The 22,634-nt window shown below is 42.1% G+C and overlaps 3 protein-coding genes across 4 annotated transcripts; 1 reads left to right on the top strand and 2 right to left on the bottom strand.

Moving 5' to 3' along the window:
- Positions 1–978: 978 nt before the first annotated feature.
- On the bottom strand, positions 979–5,460 carry LOC116067147 (Golgi reassembly-stacking protein 1-like). The gene is made up of 9 exons (XM_031323465.2): positions 5,222–5,460; positions 4,639–4,719; positions 3,771–3,974; positions 3,332–3,418; positions 3,088–3,218; positions 2,845–2,986; positions 2,635–2,752; positions 2,418–2,540; positions 979–2,013 (listed from the first exon to the last, which is right to left on the bottom strand). The coding sequence occupies exons 1-9, from the start codon at positions 5,285–5,287 to the stop codon at positions 1,745–1,747; spliced, it is 1,221 nt and encodes a 406-aa protein (XP_031179325.1). The 5' UTR covers positions 5,288–5,460; the 3' UTR covers positions 979–1,744.
- Positions 5,461–6,441: 981 nt separating this feature from the next.
- Positions 6,442–8,649, top strand: LOC116067140 (chymotrypsin-like elastase family member 1). Its single transcript, XM_031323456.1, has 8 exons — positions 6,442–6,553; positions 6,659–6,753; positions 6,977–7,083; positions 7,184–7,312; positions 7,601–7,737; positions 7,866–8,011; positions 8,322–8,471; positions 8,581–8,649. Exons 1-8 carry the CDS (start codon positions 6,520–6,522, stop codon positions 8,590–8,592), a joined length of 810 nt encoding a protein of 269 aa, XP_031179316.1. The 5' UTR covers positions 6,442–6,519; the 3' UTR covers positions 8,593–8,649.
- A 587-nt stretch (positions 8,650–9,236) lies between these two features.
- Positions 9,237–22,272, bottom strand: csrnp1b (cysteine-serine-rich nuclear protein 1b). 2 transcript variants are annotated; one of them, XM_031323454.2, is made up of 6 exons: positions 22,002–22,260; positions 17,387–17,521; positions 15,413–15,605; positions 13,243–13,502; positions 12,837–13,133; positions 9,237–12,715 (listed from the first exon to the last, which is right to left on the bottom strand). In XM_031323454.2, exons 3-6 carry the CDS (start codon positions 15,585–15,587, stop codon positions 11,741–11,743), a joined length of 1,707 nt encoding a protein of 568 aa, XP_031179314.1. In that variant the 5' UTR covers positions 15,588–15,605; positions 17,387–17,521; positions 22,002–22,260; the 3' UTR covers positions 9,237–11,740. The 2 variants fall into 2 exon arrangements, with proteins under 2 accessions (XP_031179314.1, XP_031179313.1); XM_031323453.2 differs by lacking the exon at positions 17,387–17,521 and having other exon boundaries at positions 22,002–22,272.
- Between the last annotated feature and the right edge of the window lie 362 nt (positions 22,273–22,634).

Here is a 22,634-nt window from a genome sequence, read left to right as displayed (position 1 = left end):
TCACACTGAGATTAGAAGTAAAAAAACACAAACACCACCCAGCTCTGTACTGAGATGATTTGAAAAGCTTGAGGCATTTATCTTTCTGCAAAATGTCAGCATTGCTACTATATTTCGGTGTGTAGGCAGAGCCAAAGCTACTGGGCTGCTACAAATTCATCTTAGAAATACGATCCCACATACAGGTGTGCCAGAGGAAAGCTTCCTTTTAAGAACACCACTCACTCTCTGGTGGATAAAGACAAAGGCATTTCCCTATCGTCTTTCTACCCCCACACAGTCTTTTCGTTCCCTTAATGCCCATCCCCCAAATGCAAACATAGGTATCTAAATCATAAGCTAGAGCATCATTTCCATATTAGAATATTTCTAGCCTTTTAATATTTGTTGTCCTCTACTTGCTTCTGATTTAATTTTGAAGAGGGCTTTTTCAGCCAACCCGGCAGGTACCATATATATGCAGCATTGGATGACATGAATGGTACAAACGATGCATTATGTCACTGGGTCTGAGAGGCATCGGTGCAGTTAACTTTCCCTCACTAATGAAAGCTGCTTCTGTTCTGTTAGATCAAACAAATAAATCCCTGAAGAGTTCATGAAGGAGATGTGATTTCTGCAGAAAACACTGTACCGCTTCATGTCATTCATGATTTAAAATATGATACAGAAGCCCTAGAATTTGACAGCAATTTGAATCTGCAGTGGCAGAAAACTGAAGCTTTCCAGGTTGAGATCTAGAATGAGGTGTTTGCTGACACCTGCTGTCTCAAAGCATGAAGTTACACGTCATATAATGTATGCATTTACAGTACTGTGCGTGTGTGTGTGTGTGTGTGTGTGTGTGTGTGTGTGTGTGTGTGTGTGAGCTGCCGCTACATTGGCAGTCCTCTCTTTAGTGGTTAAACTACACAAAATGCTAAGGCTTTATCACTCTAATTATGCACACACCTTATAAAAGAAAAGAAAGACATTAACTAGGCTGCTGCAGGTTTATCTTGATCATCTTCTTTTCATAAATGTTTGAATATCTTTGTCCATCCATAAAAATCTGAAACATAATTTAATTAAAATCCATAGAAAGAGAAGAAACAGAAAACAATCACAGAGCTGCATCAAACATTGCTCACTCATTTACACCAATAAAAAGGCAAACCTACACATAAGAAAGGCGAGTGTTTAAAATGAGACGTAAGGCAAAGAGGCTTAAATGGTAACTGCCTGAGATTCAAAAACCTTTTTCAGGTGTATTCTCAAAAATAAAAACATCCACCTAAAATTCCAAAATATAAAAAAATTAAATCACATGATGGATCTGTGGGAACTTTAGCTCAAACTTTCTTTTTCTAACAGCGTTACAAACTATTCAGCAGGTTATAATGGTGAGAACAACATATTCACCTTTGGCTTTTTAGTGCAAACTAGGATGACTTTTAACAGTATCTAAGACTCCACTAAGGCGCCATGCTGCATGATGTCGAGACATGCAGTATGCCTAAATTAAAGAGTACATTCATATTGTATTAACCATATTTCCAGTCAACATACTATCTCTTAAATGTGCAATTCAACATGCAGCAATGGAACCTGGATATAAATTAAACTCTTAGAAACGAAAACATGGCTCCAGTGATGCAACCTACAATCATAAGGGAAGATTTCTGTTTCCTAGTGTGCTCTAAATCTCCTCTAATGCAACTAGCGTCAGTTATGAGTTAAACAGGTTACTTATACTCTGGTCTTCTTAACTGTCTGATGCAGCAGTCTTCCATGTCTCTTCCTCCATTGTATTCTCTGAGCTTAAGGGCTCAGAACTAGGTTTTTGCACCTCTGGGATACTCGCGTCACTCAGGTTCTCTGTGGTGACTTCAAGGCCTGTAAGGTAATCCGCGGTCTCTCTGCTCGGAGAAGTAGTAGTGACCCGGTCAATAACACCCCCTGGCTCGGTCTCCTGGATGTCTGAGTCTTCTTCCCTCTCTGGAGAGGAAGGTCTTTGGTCAACAGATGATGTATCTGTAAAAATAGAAAAACAAACAAGTGTAGGTAAAGGAGAGTTCAACCTTAGGAAACTGTATGCTGTTAAACGGTTGCACGGCATTGTTTTAATATCAAACTGAAAGAAAACCTTGACACAGTTTTAGAAACGCTTTGCTATTGTTATTTTAGTTGTGTTGCACATATATTCAAATATCTATAATTTAGAAGGACTTTTTTTTATACGGCAATAAAAGAAAAATAATTCACCAAATAATTCACCAACTAAGCCGTTAAATGAGCCCAGACATGCGAGGCATGCAAACAATAGCTGGTTTAAACCGCCTTCATTTTTCTATTCAAGCCAGATGGCATTGAAAACATGTAATTGCGCCATTCAGCTGCACAATTCAATCACTTGTAGAGGGTGTAGAGGTACTTACCAAAGCTACACTGATCTCCAGAGTCATCCCCATAATTAACAAACATGGAGCTCTGTCCCATGTCATTAGTGGAAACCATGTCTGACAAGTCTTGAGTCATCGCTTCGGTTGTGTTGGAAATATCTGCAATTCATTACATTTTGTTCTGTGTGAAAACACATCGACTAAATCAGACACTGAAAACAAATGAATGCTTCTTAAAATGAGATCTGGTAACCTAAGTCCACAGCTAGCTGAGTAGACGAGGATACACACAAGTCCTGCACAGCTCCTTCGACTTGATGCAAATCTATTTCACTGATGCTAGAGGGGCTCCATGCATCCACTGAAGGCACCTGTGGCAAGAGAACTTGTGTTTTAGACAAGAGGAAGAAAACTGCTCTCTACCAAAGAACATTTAATAAAAGAAAGATGTGATAACCTGTACCTCAGTGTGGTCGCTTGCAACCAGCTCTTCTTCGCTGCTGTCAATCGCTGTAGACTGCAGAACACTTTTGTTCTGGCTGTTAGGGTGAGCTGGACGAGTTGGGATTCTGTGCAAGTAGCCATAGCCAATGCCACAGCCTAAGCTAAAATTTGAGGCAAACAAAACTAGGGTATTACTATAAATGTTTATTGTGTCTGTACATATACAGGTGACATGATAAGAAAAGGTCACAGCTATTCTTACCTTCCCTCTCCTCCCCATGCTCCATTTGGAGTCACCACTACCTCTCTGCAATTGTCAGTCTGTGTGTTGTACACCAGCAGCTTCAGAGGTTTCCCCTCGTTGGCTTCAATCAAAGAAAAGAAATCCTCTGACTGCAACACAAAAAGAAAGGAATTTCAGATTTTGCACTGTATTTTGTTCATGAACGCATGCATCTTTTTTATATCCATGTAAAAAAGAATGTGAATAAAACCAGATAGCTTACATCTTGTAACACCTGGTCAGCTCCCACAATGAAGTCATCATGAGCAATGAGGCCAGCCAAAGCTGCAGGAGAACTGGCTTCCACATCCTGAAAAAAGGGTAAGATAGTTATGAAGACATTTATATTTAAAACACTGCATATATATATATGTGTGTGTGTGTGAGAATGTATGTGTGACAATAACACACCAACATTTGTCTATTTGGTCATGACTTCATTTAATTTAGTTTAGGAACCCCTAGCAAATTTGGCACAACAATTAAGTCGATTTGAAGCCTTCAACTCTTCTTTAAATTCTTCTAACTCAACAAAAAAAAACTAAAAGAAAATGCCCTGGCTACTATCTCAAAGCCGCCAACAAACTCTTTTATATCAGGGCAGAAAGAGTTAAACAAAAAAAGTTAAAGAATAGCCCCTATAAAGGCTAGACTTGACTTACCAAGACATGCCAAACGTTCTCATTGGCTCCTTCAAAGCTGCAGAAGCGGACACTAGCGCCCAGCAGACCCTGACCACCCCACATGTTACTGGGTATCACCTCCAGTTCCCTCACCCGCTGGGTTTTAGAGTTGTACACTTCAAGTTTGACCGCTTTCTCCACATTGGCCTTTAGAAGGTCTTTCAGCAAGTCACTTTCTTTATTCTGGAGAAACAAGAGAAATGTGGACTATTCCAGCAGTGCAGCGGCGGCGAACCAGTTTTTATGTAAAAGAACATGAAATGAGATTATAGCAGACTCTATGGCCCAGACTATAATTCAGGCCCGATGTTTGAAATGCATTGTGGGGAACACAGAAAATTGGCTGTCAAACAGGGTTTGCAGTAGAAACACAGCACAGAAACACACATCAATGTACATTTAAACAGTCCCAAATGAGTTAAAAGGACCAGGCCAAAACAAAGAATGTTATCTTTGTTGTCCCACAAAATAGTATGTGAAACCGCAACTCTACTGTGGTAAGCTATACAAACAAAAGCCTAAAGGTAAGTGCTCAACATTCCTCTGCAGGGATAGGTCAGAGGAGTCCTTATCAGGTAAATGGTTGACAACATTTCTTACATCAGTATCAAATGTTCAAATGTTCTCATCTAACCTTAAACCTAACCTAACATTAAATGCTACTTCTACCTCAACTCATTTAGTCCTCACCTTGTCCCATTTTTTTTTAAATCAAATGTGCTCATCTATTCGATGCCATTGGATGCCACTCATTCAATACAACCCAATGTTTGTCATTTGGTAATATATTTCCATTTGGTGAGTGGACATGCCACCCTTTACCTAAGCATCATAGAGGTTTACTCACAAGTCGGGTATTTCCTATAGAGAGAATGAAGTCAAAGAAGGGCTCCAGACCAGCCCTCAGAGCTGGGGAGTCCTCTTGAACCTGAAATATGAAAAAACAAAACACATTGATGAGATTTGGCTGATTTGACAAAAAGGGTACCATGTTATAGTCGCCACCCTGTGTCAACTAAAGATATTGCATTGTCCAGAATTTGGGGATTCTCATTGCGAGATATCACACAGTTGGTGTTCCTCACATGCTTAATTTGTAACTTTATAATGTATTCTAACTAGTATCAGTTTCTGCAATGAGTACTCAACAGTTACAATCTCTAGCAAAGCTAAAGAACCTGGATGTTTGCCAAATGCCACCTCATCATGGGCGGACACCATTAAAGCTGACCACGGTTTACGAGTTACTAACAACCTGACAATTACAAACCAGCGACTGGGTTACTTTCATCATAGATAACTACATGCAGCAACAATATTAGTTCATAACTAGCATAGTTAGCAAGCCAGTGAGCTAAAAGTGGGTAACCCAGGTTCAAAAAGTGAGTTGTGGGATATATAACCTTGCACTACGCTACTACGTAACTTACCCCGTGGACATGATATCCACTATAAGTTCCCCCATCTGACAAAAACGAGCTCTGTGGTAGCCCCATTTCCTTCGACAGTTAACGTTATAGCTACGTAATATTACTGACTAATTGTCACTGAGGTAGAGTAACGTTAATGTAGAAGTCATTACTGAAAGATACACAGCTGATCCAAGCTAGCTAGCGCCAACAACAACAGCAGCAGAGGTAGGTTGACAGCATAGACAGTATATAAGGGTTGACAGCCGCAGCCACTTCAAAGCTAGGCAAAGCTAATAAATAAAGATGCTAGAAAAATCGAGCCAATATGATTTCAAGCATCTGCGTTCGATTAGCTGCCCTTGTCGGGTTGGTTGTTCTACGCGGTTGCCTAGCAACAGAAAACGCTATTGTAAAAGCTTTAATTCCATTCATGAAGAATGGACATTGTCCGTGATCAATTTGAATACAACACGTGCAAATATATTTGGCAGTTTGTAGCCTTACATAAAGCACGATTGAGGAAAATCAAGCTGTTTCGCTGTTATATTTCTCGTTAAACTTGATTTAGCTTTGCCTTGTAGGCCTAATCTGATTTGACCGGAGTTTCACATGGGGTCAGTTTACCACAGTTATGTTCCAAGGGAGAGAACAAAATACAACATTAGCTAACCTAAGATGTTTACAGTTAACTATCTCCCATATTGGTGTATATAAGGATAGCACAAAAGAAAGTTAACATTTTACATTAGGCTACATAAAGAAACCTGAGCATGATGAAAATGGATCATCTGGAGAGATCTTATGTTAAAGCAGCTCAGGATAAAGTTTTAGTCACCAACCAACCATTTAAATACTCAACAGGTTATATTCCCACAGGACATCATAATAATAACGACAATAATGTTTACATTTTAAAAGATTATATTTTATATTTATTTGATTTTATAAAATACTAGCTCCAGAAATTTCTACATTCCTATCTTAATTACTTTTTATATGCATATATAGGTATTTATGTTTGTACTACATAATTACACATCTGTATCTTCCACTGAAATAGGCTGTCTGTTCTTTGGGGTTGAATAAAGTCATGTTAGCAGGCTGTGGAAAATGTTCTTCTTGTTGATCAGTTTCAAAAGCTATCTGTAGGGAAATGTGTATTTGAGTAAGGCTCTGTACAGATGGTTTAGTTTAATTGGCCTGCATGTATATGCACCTGCTATTTTCCCACCATGATAGTACCTTCTGAAGGTCTTCTAGTCTCAAACTGATATAAATACCGGTAATAAACAGCATCTGGTCCTCAGTGCTCCAACATGATTTGGCTTGTGGCTTGCCTGTCCTGCATTGGTAAGTTTTTTAAGAAATATACCAACACACTTTACAAAGTTGTTTTTGAACATTAACACAATTACAATACTGTTCTCTCTTTTCATGCTCATGTGTGCACCAAAGGGCTGATTTGTGCTGAAACACCCTTCAACCATAATGTCCACAATGAGAGGGTCATAGGAGGCCACGATGCTAAACCCAACACCTGGAGATGGCAGGTAAAACTTATTAGCACTTCTTTTTTACAGTGATTCTATACAATTGTGGGGCTTTTGTGTCAGTATAATACACATTAACAGTGGTTTTCTTAGTTCTAATTGAGCAAATAGGCTCAATATTGAGCTGCTATACTGTAGACCTCATCATACTTATTTGATTTCTGAAATAATATGACATCCTCTTATCATTATCAGTGTCTATTTGTTCTCTGTTTTCTCTCAGGCTTCTCTCCAGTATGATTCATACAGTGATGGTTATTTCTACCACATCTGTGGAGGCACTATCATTAGTAATTTCTACATTATGACTGCAGCTCACTGTATCCTCAGGTTGGTGTCTCACTGTCCTTATTGACATATTATTCATTGTCTGTTGGATAAATGATTGTAAATAAACATAGTGTGTCTTTGCTTCTTACTTTCCTGTCAGCATGGATGCTAGTCTGTACCGCGTGGTGGTGGGTGAGTACAACCTGTATGAGTATGACGGCAGCGAGCAGTTCATCCGTGTGGAAATGATTAATGTCCATCCTGGCTGGACTGAAGACCTTAGCAAAGGGTAAAGTAAAAACAAGTCAGATCACTTACCTTAATTTAGCCATTTAAAAGCACAACTTCTTTTGATAGCAGTGGCCCAAGGGGATATTTTCAAGGGTGGGGGCATCACATGCATTCACATTTACAAGTGGGAGAAATCCTGTATTACCCCTTTCCCTCAACTTTGGCCACAGAGCTGTAGGGCTTTGGAATGAGGTGTCTTGCACAAGTAGATGGTAACAGAACTACTGTATCTCCTCCCCCTCAAGTCAAAACAGTCACAACTTTGCTTCTTTTTTGTGTCTATTAGAAATGATATTGCTCTCTTGAGACTGGCTAATCCTGTGACTGACAACGGCTATGTGGCCATCGCCAACCTTCCCTACCCTAACGAGATGCTGCCTCATGAGTTCACCTGTTACATCACCGGCTGGGGACTCATAGACTGTGAGAAGACTCTCTCACACACACACACACACACACACACACACACACACACACACACACACACACATCTCTCATTGCCCATGAAAACCATTTATGCACATCTAATAAAAAACACTTTCTTTTCACAGACATAGGAAGCATCCCTGCCATCCTGCAGGTGGCTCCCATCCCTGTAGTGGAGCATTCAGTCTGCTCCCAGCCTAACTGGTGGGGCAGCAATGCTTTGGAAACCATGGTGTGTGCTGGAGGGGATGGAGTCATATCAGGCTGCCAGGTACAGCAAACATATGTTTGCATACTTTTTTGATTTCCATAAATGCAAGACCATGACAATTCAAATGTTCTTTTGAATTATTTGTGTCTTATTTCTTTTACTGTAATTTAAAGTTAATCTCCACACTTAAATGGTATTGTAAGTGATCCAGCACTTGCGATTTATTTACCAATTTAGGATGATCATTCTGACATCATAATGCCACCCAGTAGATCTCTGGCTAAGTAAAAGCTGTACAAAAGAAGCTGAGTAAGAGGTATATTCCACAGTCTTCAAACTGGAGCCCTATTCTTGTTTCTACCTGTCCCAGGGCGACTCCGGAGGTCCCCTGAGCTGCTTCACACATGGAGCCTGGACGGTCCACGGTGTTGTCAGTTACGGTCCATCTGGCGAGTGCAACCAAGTGACTAAACCCACTGTCTTCACCAGAGTCTCTTTCTTCGAAGACTGGATCTTTTCAGTAAGCCTCCTCTTATCTCTATAATGTGATTCTGAAAATGTCACTCGTTTTTGTCTGTCTATTTCAGTTGCCTAACTTTTCATTTCTTTGTATGTTTTTTTCTCTCCAGATAGTCCAATAGGTGGCACAGTGTATTCTGTCAAATGGAACCTGTGAAATAAAATTAATTTGCATCTCATTCATTTGTGTGTTTAACATTTAGCCAAAAAGTGGCGATAGTGCTTCATGTTAAGACTAAATAACTGACTATAGTATACTATATCATTTGCTTACAACTAGTCTGCAAATGGGGCCACAGCTAAAGGGCCCCTGGGCAAATGGTAACAATCCTGATCCTCTGACCTCCCAATCTGCTGCAATCCCAGTGGATGACAAAATCCTAAGGATGTTTTAAACCAAAAGACCAAAGAGACTGGACTTATATTAGACTTCTTAAGTGGTAATGTGGCACAGAGGTAAAACCTTTTAATGTAGTCAGAATCAAAGAAAACCAAAAGGAATTCTTGTAACATCTACCAAAAGACTTAACGAGAACCACATTTTCTTAATGCTGTCCAAATGTGAGCTATATGTAGTCACCGCCATGACATTTCCTTCTTGTCTGGAGTTTCTGGCCATGTTTGTGGTGGTAGTCAGGAGACTACAGCGTGACATCACATAAAGTGTTTTTCTCTTAACCATGGAGACCAGAAGCCACAGATGAATTCCAGTGGTTTACACACAAAAAAAAAACAAAAGAATGTCAATGCATTTAATGTGAACGTGGACTATTTACTTCCTTTAATGCTACAGAAAATGTGATTTTAGTAGGTTAGAACATGAAACCATTGAACATCTTTTCAGTTAGGAAGCCAAGACTACATAAAATGTGCATAAGATAAATCAAAGACTGCAATATGGGCATATTTGCTTATCCTCTGAATCTAAACTTCACTCAGGTTTATTATGTAGCTTAAAGTTCATTTTAACAAAACAGCATATGACAAACAACAGCATTTAGAAAATGTTTTTTTTTTTATTATTTGGAGGGACAGGCTGTCAAAATGGCTTAGATGAAAGAAACTGTTTAACAGCAGGTTAAGGTGTGAATATGTAAAAAATAAAGCAGCTTTGTTTGCTCTGTTTGCTCTGCAGGACCATTCAAGCAGAAATATGTACAACACAAAAGGCAAAAAGTAAGACACGTTCTTTGAAAACAAAATTAAAAAAGCTATACTGTAATACATTACATTGATAAACACTTACTGTTGCCATTTCTTCATGAAAATTGATGTTTTATACAATAGAAACAAATGTTTGCTTGCAAAAATCAGTGCCCTCTTCATGGCATAAGAACATATATCGGATGGATTTCAAAGTAATCAAAAAGGCAAAAAGCGAATAATACATTTCCAATGTGCACTCAGCACTTTTTCAAAGTATACAAGTAATCAGAAGAAGTTTTAACAAACAGGACCTGCATGCATAATTTCTAAAAGGTCCAGAAAGGTTGTTAAAACAGCTGTAGAAAGGGTGAGATATGTACATCTACTCTCTAGTGTCCTCAGCTGTTCCCACAAGTGACAGCAGAATCACCTTTGAAAGGTGTTGTTCTATCATGAATGAGGCAACTCTTCAATTTTCAGGGTTTGTGTGTGCGATAAAAAATGTATAATATATGCAGTTTTTATCCACAAAAACCCTTTACATGTGTAATTATCACATAATGTAACCCAAGTCACAGACTTCCAAGAAATTCAGAATACAATCAAATTGATCTTTGCAATTTACTTAGTTTTAGTGGCATTTCGCTAATATATCTAACCATAAGACTGCCTATGAAAAATACTTCAGAATGCTAGAGAGCGATAACCTTCATAAGTATACATATCTCTATAATTCATATATTACAAAGGTTTTCCCAGATTGAAAATTACTCATTTTTGTTTCTTAATAAAATATTCAATTTGTCAGTGATTAGAATTCTTTTGTCAAGCTACATAAATTAGTTACAAAATATTAGTGTAATTTTCTATGGTTACATTATAGGCAGCGATACAATAGACCCATAATTTAGTTTCAGTGATTAGGGGGATTCCACAGTTTTCAGTCCCAAAGCTTATATGGAAGCACTGTGCACACACCGTTGGCAGGCATGGCTCCCCTGATAAGCAGGCACATCTAGTAAACTTCACAACACCCCATTTTATTGCCAAAATGTCTTAAATTAAATAACTAATGAAGTGATGACATAATAAATTATCCCCAAAAATGCTAAATGTAAAAGAGAATAGATATTAAATACTTTCTGATGGACTTGTGGTCCCATTTCCCATAACAATGACTTAATGTGATATGGAAAAAAAGGAAGGAAGATTGCACTTTCAGGTGAAAATATCAAACCACAGTGCTTCTTGAGTGAAAGTAGGCTTTATCTGAAATAAATAGAATAAAATCATAAAAGGAAATAATTTAAAAACAAAAGTTATAATAAAAGACAATACAAGCTACAGCTTTAAAATAGTATGAGCATTATTTCTAGTTACCCAGCTCATAAATAAGAAACTCCATAATTTAGCGTTGAACTGTTGAATCGACCCCATAAAACCACAACAATGCCTATTACATAACTATTTTCACAGATAAAGTGCTGATCGAGGAGCTTTTAGAGGGATTTTTTTTTTGTACCATAGAAGACCCTTGGGAGAGATCTTGAGAAGAAAGAGTAATCTAGCTTCAGGATTCAACACAGGGAGGACCCTACCTACTCAAGTCACCTGGGTGTAAGCCCAAAGGGAGGACATGAACAGGACTATGTTGTGATTTGACTCAGTTCCATATGAAGGCCATCACAGCAATGGTCACCATACATTGCCTCCAAAAGCTAGAAAGCTAGAAAAAATCCCTGAGGTGCACATTCAGCTGTGTTGAGATTCCCAACCTGGCCCTGGTTAAGGTTGATTCCTGTTTAGCATATGGTTGGTGATCTGGGTTTGGTTAAAAGAGCTTTCTTAGGAACTGAGAGCCATCATTGGTTTATATGGGCCTGGGCAAATTGATCTCAATTTGTATCACTTTTAACACTAGCTGCCATCTCACACAGCAATCATCCCAAACTGCTTTGCTAACGTTTTGAAGGCAAGTCTGGAATTTAAACATTTATTAGGCAAGAAGGAAATCACAACTTCCTTCAAAAAAATCACGTTGACATTGACTTCTTATGTGCATGGTCGGTCCTCTCCAAAACCCATGTTTTTTTTCTTGCACTGTCCACACATTTTCACGTTTTGTCAAACTTTCACAGACTCCATCACAGACAACTTCATGGCTTCCTCCAACAGCTGATTGTCTGTAAATGTGGCAGGGGGTTCTGGGACAGATTCTGAAAGGCCAATCAGCGACTCCAGGAGGCAGGTCCCGGGGTCGCTCGCCGGAGGGAAGCTAGGGTAACTAGGCAACTGAAACTGAAAAAAGTTGTCCATGTGTTCGTACTCCTTGAGGGAGTTGTAGAGCGAGCTGGGCCCCAAGCAGGGGAAACCGTCAAAGAACTCCAGGTCTGACTCTGAGGAGAGGCTCAGGTCCATGTTATAATTTGCAGAGCGATCGATGGTAGGGGAGGGCGTGCGCGGCACACTGCTGCTATGGAATAGGCCGTTTTCCTGGTTGGCGTTCTCATCCAAAAGTTCTGAGATGGTTGTTGCTCGATTGTCTGTGTGATCGCCCAACAGCGCGGCGTCTATATTGTCATTGTCGTCAGCAAAGTCCACCATGCTAAAGCTACTAAAAGCCTCCGCAGATGGCTGCTGCTGTTCATGCCGTTGGTCTGGGCAGCAAGTGTCTTTACAGTTCCCACCGTCCCTGATACTTCGTGAGCCGTTCTCTGTGTCACTGAAACTGAAAATGTGGCTCAGGCCTTTCTCATCCACATCCAGCTGGGTGCGATGCTCACACCGGCTCTCGCCTGCCTCAGAGTCCTCACTCTGACCTGAAGAGTCTGATAAATCTGTCATATCGCTGCTGCAACTGTTCTCTCCAGCTGCTGCCAATTCTGAACTAAAGGGGAAGGAGGGCACTGCTGGTAAGGTGGTTGTGTTCTCCTCCTCCTCCTCTGTACTCGACTGCTCCTCCAGCCTCTTCTCCAGCTCTAGCTTCATGATAGTGTGAATGTAATGCGTCTGTACCCTGGTGGAGTTGAACTCAATGCGCCCTTCTGTGTTTCCACAGCCGTCCTTGGTACAGCCACATGGGAAAGAGGAATGATCCATCTGTGGAAAGCAGAAGGAAGTAGTTAAATATCTTGTAAAATTACAGATAAGAAGTCCCAATTGTATTGTGATTTGGAGCCCTTGTTCTTGAATTGCAGTTTAGGGGATTTTTGGCTCTTACCTGACATTTGATACCAGCTAGGCTGCAGCTACATGTCTCAGGCTCGCAGAAGCCCTGGCAGTCGCAACCGCAGTTCTCCCTGGAGATCCTCAGTTCATGCAGCTGCCGCTTCTCCTCCTTTTCGATCTTCTTCACACCGGCTGCTTTGAGCAGTCCGTAGCGACGTTTTGGCGGGTAGGGCTGGAGGAAAGAGACCTCATCCAAATTGGCCCCAGTGATGTCGATGTCCTGCTCAGGGATGTCGTCCACCGTTAGCTGTTCTGCCTCCTCGTTCTCTTGGGTTCCGTTCTTAGTTAGCTGGTGAGGACAAAAGGCATCAAATGAGTAATAGTTGTACTGAATTTGCGCATCAGAATTTGGGGATTTTTACAAATTATTTGATACACTTTAGTGCAATTTTGCTCACCTTCAATTTGAGAGCCTCCAGCTTTTCCTCCCTGAGTCTGTTAAGGAATTTTTCCCGGCGTAGGAGCTGCTGCTCCACAGCAAACTCAGCAAGCGAATATGTGCGGAGCGTGCTGTGGCGCTGCATCATGCCTAAAGTGCATCCTCCCCGACTGGGAACACTGGTGAAGCCCTGGCACCGAGGGAAGAAGAACACTGTCACCTGGTCAAAGGTAACGTTGCCCCGTCGTGCTCTCTTGGCTTTCTTAAGGATGGATGTTGCTGTTGATGGGGAATAGAGAAGAATAGATTAAGAATACATCTTGTCTAAGAAGGAGATTGGATTTTTAACCAGAAGGTTATTGGTGAATTCTTTCAAACTGGCTTAATTGTTTTTATGTGCCACTAGATGGCATAATGCCCCACCATGTGAAGTCTTGAGATGTGTGCAAACCCTGCTGAACAGACTGTAAAAGGACACCCCTCTGATTCATTGCCCTAGTCCTCAACCAAGCCTTATCATGTACCTAATTAAAACACACTGCTAACAGGAGCCTGAACACACTTACATCCTTTTAAAGTGAAACCTAAACTAACGAGAATCCATTCAGCCTTGTTTCTTGTCCTACTCTGAGACAAAAACCACCCAGTTCTGGAATTTCCTTGTGGTGGCCAACACTGTGGAGGAAGCAGAGCTGCCAGGATCTCACAAACGGGTGAATAAATGCTCGGGGCTTGCGGAAGAGGTCGAGGGTGGAAGTGTAGCTCTCAGGACAGGAATAAAAACGGCCCACCCTGGTCTCTGTGCAAGCTGACAATCCCCACAAATGGCCCAGTAACTGAGAGGAGTCAAAGGTCCTTTCTCTGTTGAAAACATTCAGAACCCAAAGCAACTAGCCATCTTTCTATACTCAGACAAATACAATGAAACCATATGGGAATCAAAGTGGAACCATATGTGGGAACAATTATTCAAGCATTATTAGAAATTCCACTTACTCTGCCCAGGAATATTCAACACGACTTTTGAGCCTTGCTTTAAGACATGCTTTTTCCTTTACATAAGCTGCCAGTTTTTTTTGTCCATGTATGTGTGAACAGAAAAGGATGCTATTACTCCACATGTGTTGCATTACACCTTTATTATGTGGTGGGGAATTTCTTGTAGATTCCCTTTTTCTCAGCCATGGAGCTTTCTTGGGACACACCCTGAACAACTTCCCTCCAACAGGAAAATATGTGTACTCTGTGTGATAATTGAAGCTCAGAGGTTGAAAAACAACCTTTTACCCCAATGCAGGTCCAGACAGTAGATTTACTATGTGGACTAAATCTGTCGCTAGGGGTAATACAGATGAAACAAACTGCAAGTTTCAGCCATCAAATCCAGTCAGGCTTATGACACCTGCAGGAAACAAATTACACCTACTCTTCTGCCTCTAAATGGGATAGCTTTGCAGGCTGTTTTTCCCCCTTCACCTCATAATGGCAGGAATCTTTCTGTCTAACACAAACACCGGATTATAATTTATAATGGTTTGCACAATCTGCTCCTCTAGATGTGTCTGCATGCCTTCTTTTCTTGATTGTCCTACCCCCCTTTTTTGTATCCCTTCACCCAACCTCTTTCAGCACCTGTGCTGGGTGCACGCCCGGGCTTCAGACAAGGCTCTGTGTGTTCCCAGCCTTGGCAACCTGCCACGCTTCTCCTCCTGGCTCCCTGCCCCGCCATCCTGGAAACCTCACAAATGTTTGCCCTTCTCCCCCTACAATCCCTCTCCAACACGGCCGGTCCCCTAAAGGCCAGCAGACGCACCCAGGTCCAGACAGAAACACTGTGAAGCCTCTCGACCCATATCTCTCAAGAAAAAAGGTGAGGCTCTGTCTGTCTGCAAGGCTCTGGGAAGAAGGTGCAGACCGAGCCAAGGTGAGCAGCCACTGCATAATGTGATTAGCCATTTTGCAGCTTTAGGGCATACAATCAAAAGGGGCATTCATTGCAGAAGTCTGAAATCATTTCTGTGAAATGTTTCATGAGCTGCCAGCTGCCTAAATTCCTTAACTGTCCCCCGTTTTTATGGGTTTGTTATCAGAGCCTCCGCGGAGCAGTAAAGACAAGGCAAGAGAATGCATTTAAAAGCATGTACCATCAGCTTTTCTATGATTTATTGTTGCTGGAAGAGGACACTCACTGTTGAAATGTGTTGCTGGGGAGCTGGGGTTGCTGGGAGTGGAATCCAGGGTGTCCGAGTAGCAGCTCTCCCCCTCCGAGTCCCAGCCTGAGCAGGCAGAGGAGAGGGAGGAGAGTGAGGAGTAGCATGGATCCTCATCCACCTCCTCAAACTTCCTCTTGAGAAGCCCACTCATGGCGTTAGTTCGAACAATCTGCAAGAAAGAGCAGAGGTTGGGGTTATTAGGAAATGATTTACACTTATTTTAACAGCTTTGAAGTTTTGTCTTATGAATGTACAGTAATATAACACAGCCAGAACCAACGAATAAACATGATCTCTATGTTGCACACACACACACACACACAGGCCTTTTACAGCGTTATTGGTACAAGCGAGTCCTGTGCTTGGCCATGTGAGACTGTATGCATCCAAATCTCGAGCTGCTCTCAGCTGAGAGTAGAAGATAGCCATGGCGCAGGAAGCAATCAATCAGGCCTATTCACATACGTCAAAAATGACTGGACCCTTCACCCTCTTCCAAATCTCATCAGCTCAGCAAATGCATTGATTAGAAGGAAGGACCGAGCACAGGGGTGACCAAATTCAGCCATACAGTAGACATTTAATTTGAATCATTCCCTTTAGGCAGCACTATCAAATAAGCGGGTCAACACCAGGGCAATTTTCCACTTGTCCTGTTTAATGTGTTTGCATAGCCCTAATAGTAAATATGTACAGCTATGCATAGTCAAGATGTTTTGTTTCCTGCGTGTATTCTTTCAGAGCTCCCGTGAGAGGGGCTGCTGGCTCAGCGATAAAGACAATCAATCCTTTGAGAGAAACAGGCAGGTAGACAGACAGACAAGAGACAAGGAGAAAAAAAGATGATCATGAGAGGAGAGAATGCCATTTACCCTCTATTCTTCCAAAATATGGCCAATATCTCTGAAACCTCTTCCATGTACAGGCTTGGTTGATATCTTTAAATCTTAGTTTAGTCCTGAATAATAGCCTACTCTCGTTGCTCAACCAAATCAACCTCAGCGTGTTGCAGGAAAAAAAGAACAAACCACAGACATAAAAAATGAACATGTTGGATGAGAAGGAAGGTTTACTGCTGGTGTGTTTTATGGTTACGGTGACGTTAATGCATCACGTAGCTCTGACAAACAACACACAGTCTTTGTCACAATTTCTGGGAAGCGCGAGGCGAATACTATACAAGACAAGTCATCATCGCAGTCCGGGGGCTGAGCTCCTGCTAACTTAAACAAGGAGGGACAGAGGGTTGGAGGAGAGGAAGGAAGTGAGGGGAGAGGGAAGACATGACTGGGCTCAAGTCCAGCGCAGACACTCCCTTCCATGACGTGGAATGGGAAAGGAAGTTTTTACTTTACCCATAAATACATAATTTTTACCATCAAACTGTTTACCGTCTTTGGAATCGCAGCCAAAATCATTTATAGCTTCTGCAGCTGAAGCATGTAAGGAATGCACTTTAATTTTGGTTGTTGTATTTTTGTATAAATGTTTATAAGGAAATGTCAGTTTTGCACTTTCTGTTGCTTTTTTGGCTTGATTTGTTTTTGGGAGAACTGCAGATTAGATTTAAGTTAGTTCAATTTATGTAGCAAACATGTCAATTATTAGACCGAACATGGCTAGACACACCAAGCCGTCCTGCCAACAGGCTAATTTGTCACCTCTACTCCTTAGAGGACAGCTCAATGAGTCAAAGACATGATACGTCATGCCCAGAGATCATCCAATGGCATTAAAGGAACTTTAACTCCACGTGTAGCCTGCATGCCTGGTTTGTCTTATCGGGATGTTATGCAAGCGTCAGCAATCGAAGAACAGGAAAAAAAAATGCCTAAGCAGGTAAGAAGAAAGGTCATTTTCAGCATGCAACAGGGAGCAATTATGTAAAACCGTTCCTGCCTTTTGACAAGGATAAAAGAGAAATCAGAGTCAAGGGCAAGAGGCTGACACCTTTGTATAGGCAGTGGGGGCAGCTTTGCAGCTGTATGGGGGGGGTTGTTATTGCTGCAGTCAGATATCGTTGTCCCCAGTGCACATATGATGAATGAATCACCTTGCAACGGGTCAAGCTGGCTCATACTGTCCCTGCAACAAACAAAAAGGCATCCTTTACATTGTGACCACCTCAGCGGTTTTTCACATTACCGAACCAATGAGAAAGGCAGTCGCTCAATTCCCATCCATCAACTCTCTCGAGCAGGCAATAATCTCCAAATGCCTTTCACAGCAACTAATATTATCACATCATGGGATTTGCCTTGAAACAATTTAGAAACATCTGGGTGCAGCATCTGTTGCTTACATATTCACTGATCAGGCAACAAGTGTGTTTTGAACGCCACACCACAGCATACATATAAAAGAGGAGCACACATGGGTACAACTTACATTTTTGACATTACTCCCACCCCCAATTCCCTGTTAAAAAAAACAAAAACATGAAAACAAAGCTGCGAGGCATCCTCAAGGGAGTGCATAGCGCCAGCTAAGCAAAGTCTTTTTAATTAAAAGCTGCAGTGAGGCAGAAGGGGAGAAGAGGGAGAGAGGTTGGGGTGGGGGCTAGTGGTGTCAGAACTGGGTCATTGTCTCTTGACTGCAGTCTACCTGACACATTGATTTGTTAATCCTGTTTAACGGGCAGAAACAATGGCGAGAGGTTAATCCTGGCAAGGGGACGGCTTGTAGTCAATCAGGAGCTTCTCAGCCTGCTCAGCCACTGCCTGCACCCACAGAACAAGGCCAACAGAGCAGGGAGAGCGGATGGAACAAGGGAATGGGTGAAAAAAGACAACAATCGTGCAATGACTCATTTGCAAAAGGGTGGAGGGAAGGGAGGAAAAAAAGAACAAAGATGAAAGAGAAGAATTCAGAGCCAGCTCCTCAAGTAAGCCGTGCCTGTGAATGTCTGCACTAAACGGAGAATGGATGGGATCGGACAGCCGAGCCAGAGAAGGAGCACAGCATGTTTTCAATGGCGCACTAAATTATGCATCACTGTCATTCCATCAACCACACACAGGCAGGCAGATAAAGGACGCATCCGCTGAGGTGCTCCCCAGCCAGTTGTCACAGAGTTGGGAAGATAAATCTCTGGCGAGGAGATTTGTCACCAGAAGCACTACACAGCTCAAGTCAGACGCATAACTATGTCATTCGAATAAGATTATCTTGATACATGCAGCTACAGGCTGTTAATATGAATCCCAATTCATTACTATTTTATCTACAGATAGCTCATCAAGTTCTTAAGGAATCTTAAATTATTCCAACAGCTGAGAATGTTAAAAATGTTAAAGTTTAAGTTTAATCAATCACTCATTAAGAAAATTCAACAGCAATTTAGCTAATAGCATTGCTCTACCTCTTCACTTTAGGTAATACTTTAAAACAAAAAAGAGTGGAATTTGTATGTTCAGGGAAATCTTAAAAGCCTAAAAGGGAAAAAGAGGCTGCATGCATCCCTGCATGTGTGAAGACATATCCCAGTAGCCTGTTTAAACTGACCCTGTCTGCCCTGCAGCCCAACAGGACAAGTCACAGTTGACTTTGCCCCCTTGCACTGCCTGTCCTGCCCCTGTGCAGCTGATAACAGTGTGGGTGGGAGCGACAAGTCACACTAAACTTAGCCAGCCGAAAGCATTTACATGGCACACTGACAACCCTGTGCAGTGCCTGAATGACTGACTGAGTTGAGTGCTCATAAAATGTGATAATGATGAACCTGGGAGTCTTACTGTGTGTGAAGGAGCGTGTCTGGGCAGGATGCCCCCTCCAGGCTTCATGGTATTGCACCTCTCACTTCCAGCTCTGTCACTGAGGAGACAGGGGGTAATTGATCAGAGCCATCAAGGTGCCGGCGGGCTGGATTCCAGCGCCTGCACAGCTGGGGAAACACTGGCTTGTTTCTTAAACTCAGCTGTTACTCAGAAGCGCTCCACCTGCTGGAACAAAGCAGGGAGAGCTCCTGTTTTCTCCTCTATGAGTCTGTTGTTCTCCCTGAAGCCCAAAGCTCGTCTGTCTGTGCCACAGAAACATTCTGTTCCTCTGCCCCGACCCGGGCACACTCCAATTCCAAAAAGGAGAGGTAGTGGGAAGAAGGAGGGAGGATTGTACAAAACAAATAAATAATGTCATGTCTCCCTGCCACAGGAATTCCTTTCTGGCAGCACCACTCTTGCTGTAATAGTGGGAGAAGAACACAGTCTCTATCTAAGCCAGATGTGCTTTCTACTGCTAACCACTGGAAAGTCCTATTCCCATAAGGCAGCCGAGCAAGCTACCTCTACTGGCCACACCTGACAGGGTTATTAGCTTGCACGTGGACCTCACATGCCCTCAGCTGCCATTAATCTGCTATGCAGGCCAAACTTTAATAGCCAGGTGATGCCTGCAGGAGTCAGACTGTTACTGATTTGGGTTAGTTTACTCAAATTGTAAACCATAGAGGGCTGATTTTAAGTACACTAATTCCTGGGGAAAGTCTCACTTTGCACAAAGAAATATAAAAAAGTGTGTGTGTGTGTGTGTGTGTGTGTGTGTGTGTGTGTGTGTGTGTGTGTGTGTGTGTGTGTCTGTGTGTCTGTGTGTGGTGGGTTCAGGGGTCATGCTCCAGTCTGGGACACTTGCAGTATGGAATGCTGGGAGAGGACAAAGCAGATGGGAACTCTCCACTGCTGTGTGAGAGACCATGAGCAGACTCCCTGCACCCCCCTCCACCACCACCCCCTCGCCCCCTCTCACATCTCCAGGCACAAAAGCGTGGGGCCATCCTGCGTGACCAAAATGAAGCAGGCACAGACAACCTTGTCTGAACCCAGCACTACTGCTGCTGCGTCTCCCAGCTGGGGAGACAGATACTAAAAGTGTGTGTGAGCTTCCTGAGGTTGTGAAACGTACACTGCAGTGAACAGGAAGTGGCCATCCAGATCATCTATGCTGACAGCTGCAGGCACCACAAGGTTAACCGAGTACAGGATCATATGATGGAGATGAGGGCGTCAGTCATGGATGACCATTATTGAAATTCCTCCAAAAATTGCAAATAGCTTTTGTTGCTTCATGCCATTTAGGTTTAAGAGAACATTTTGGTTGGTTATTATTTTTTAGAGGGATCATAAAAAATATACTATATAGACTAACCTACCTAGCCTACTACACAAGAGATATTCAACATCAGTGCACATTCCTGGGAAATGCACATGAAATGCATAGCGTGAAGTCCTATATTCCCTTCTCTGTAAACAAAGGATCATTCTGCTCTCTGTAGCCTAATTCCAGAAAACATGATTCCAAAAAGGATCCGTGTGAGGTCGCGCTAGAGACGATTAAATTGATTCAGTCAGTCGCTTTATCAAAAACAGATAGTCTGGCTCTATAGAATAAGAGCCTCAGACTAATAGTGCCATTTCTGAATAATGCATTACTAACAGCTTCTGATGAAAATAATCATCTTGTAAATTGGCTAAATAAACAGCAGACACACTCGCTGTTTTTTTCTAGAGGTTGAAATAACAAACATTATAGGCTATGGGTCATAATTATTGGTTACGAGGAAAATATCCATGTGCTCCTGTGCAGAATTATTCAAACAATGAAGGCGCTCAACATTCCGTATCCACACCTGGCTCATAGCGTAAACTGAGATCTGCACCAAGTGAAAATAAATCAACCATCAATCAAAAACCAATCATTAAATGTAGCCGAACGTGCACGACGTGAGGTGCTCTCTCCCAGTTGACCCGATCATTCCTTATGATTAATGCTAATTCTAATGACAGCAGCCCTGTCAGCTGTATGTGTGCGCGCGCGCGTGTGTGTGTGTGTGTGTGTGTGTGTGTGTGTGTGTGTGTGTGTGTGTGTGTGTGTGTGCGCGCGCGTGTGTGTGCGTGTGTGTGCGTGTGTGTTTGTGTGTGTATGTGTGTTCACATGTAGTGCCTTCAGGAGTCGCTCGTGTTACAAGAGGCGCACCAGCACCACTGAGGTGAACAAGAACAACTCCGCACGGGTTCAATAGGACACAAAGCCGCCCTCATCAACAGTTCACACATAAATGAATCCACATCTGAAAACACACTATAATGTAGGCCTAAAGCAAAACACGCTTGGTGTGAGCTGTGAAGTTTCTACAAACCTGATTAATCAGCGATCGATCCATTAATCAATAAGTGAATGGAGCGGCTTGTTGGAATCTCGCCTAAACCAATACATGATTTTATTCCTTTGCAATCAGATTAAATCACCTGCGTGTAAACCAGCCCAATTAGTTAAAACTCACTTCAGCAAGCAGCCAACCATGTCAATATGTAGGTATAGCCGACAATAAAAGCGTCAAGTTAAACGACTAAATGAAGTGTGTTTAAAAGGAAACCCAGCCAACAAACGGTACAGATTCATTTGTAACAACATATTGTCACACAGCTACACAAACAGTGCATTTAAAAGGACTCCAACACAAGAGAAAGAACATTCAAACTATTTGGCTTCCCTCCTCCGCTGAGGTTAAACACATCAAAAACGGTGTTCAGTCACCCACCAGCTCCATTCTGTGTCTATAGGCTATACTCACCACCAAGTCAAGTATCCGATCACCATTAGGGACTGAATAGCGTTGGATAAACAGCCGATGTGATAACAGTGGAGTAATCCAGTATGACACGAAGAAATGCAGCGCTTATCCCCGCATATAGACAGCTCTCGGTGCTATTGTCTGTGTGTCTCCGCCGTACGGGGCTCCGTACCAGCTGAAGCGCTTCCCTTGTCTGTAGCAGACTGCCGAGAAGCGCAGCCTTTTTCGTCAGTGGAAAACTCCCTCCTGGCGTCTGGTCTGACGCAGGCGGTGACACAGGGAGGCTGCCCACGCCGCTTCCTGCCTGTCCTCTTATTTATGTGACTCTTGTGTGTCCGCCGTTACCTGCATGAGAAAATACATAGGTCATCTAACGTCGCCTTTTAATATAATAATAGGCCTAATAATTATAAAATACTCACGAGCCCTTAAAGTGCCTCTGGTGGTGGGGTTGTGCACATAGCCTATTTAGATAGATAGATAGATAGATAGATAGATAGATAGATAGATAGATAGATAGAATTATGCCTATACAAGAATATAATATGATTAAAAAATAAAACACAAAAACACAAAACAGGAAACTATAGGAAGGCTAGTAAAAACACGTTTAGGTAAAATCCATAACGTGAA

This window comes from Sander lucioperca, chromosome 23 (genome assembly GCF_008315115.2).
Source record: "Sander lucioperca isolate FBNREF2018 chromosome 23, SLUC_FBN_1.2, whole genome shotgun sequence".
Taxonomy (NCBI): Eukaryota; Metazoa; Chordata; class Actinopteri; order Perciformes; family Percidae; genus Sander; species Sander lucioperca.
This window is presented reverse-complemented; position numbering and strand designations above follow the sequence as displayed.

Coding starts and splice junctions, on each gene's coding strand:
- csrnp1b (XM_031323453.2), bottom strand. CDS start 15,587: ATGAGTGGGCTTCTCAAGAGGAAGTTTGAGGAGGTGGATGAGGATCCA. Junction 13,503..15,412: donor CCCAGCAACACATTTCAACA/GTGAGTGTCCTC, acceptor CCCCATCAACAG/CAACATCCATCCTTAAGAAA. Junction 13,134..13,242: donor TGGAGGCTCTCAAATTGAAG/GTGAGCAAAATT, acceptor TGTCCTCACCAG/CTAACTAAGAACGGAACCCA.
- LOC116067147 (XM_031323465.2), bottom strand. CDS start 5,287: ATGGGGCTACCACAGAGCTCGTTTTTGTCAGATGGGGGAACTTATAGT. Junction 4,720..5,221: donor GTGGATATCATGTCCACGGG/GTAAGTTACGTA, acceptor TTCATATTTCAG/GTTCAAGAGGACTCCCCAGC. Junction 2,987..3,087: donor GCATGGGGAGGAGAGGGAAG/GTAAGAATAGCT, acceptor CTCAAATTTTAG/CTTAGGCTGTGGCATTGGCT.
- LOC116067140 (XM_031323456.1), top strand. CDS start 6,520: ATGATTTGGCTTGTGGCTTGCCTGTCCTGCATTG. Junction 7,084..7,183: donor GCAGCTCACTGTATCCTCAG/GTTGGTGTCTCA, acceptor CTTTCCTGTCAG/CATGGATGCTAGTCTGTACC. Junction 8,012..8,321: donor GAGTCATATCAGGCTGCCAG/GTACAGCAAACA, acceptor TACCTGTCCCAG/GGCGACTCCGGAGGTCCCCT.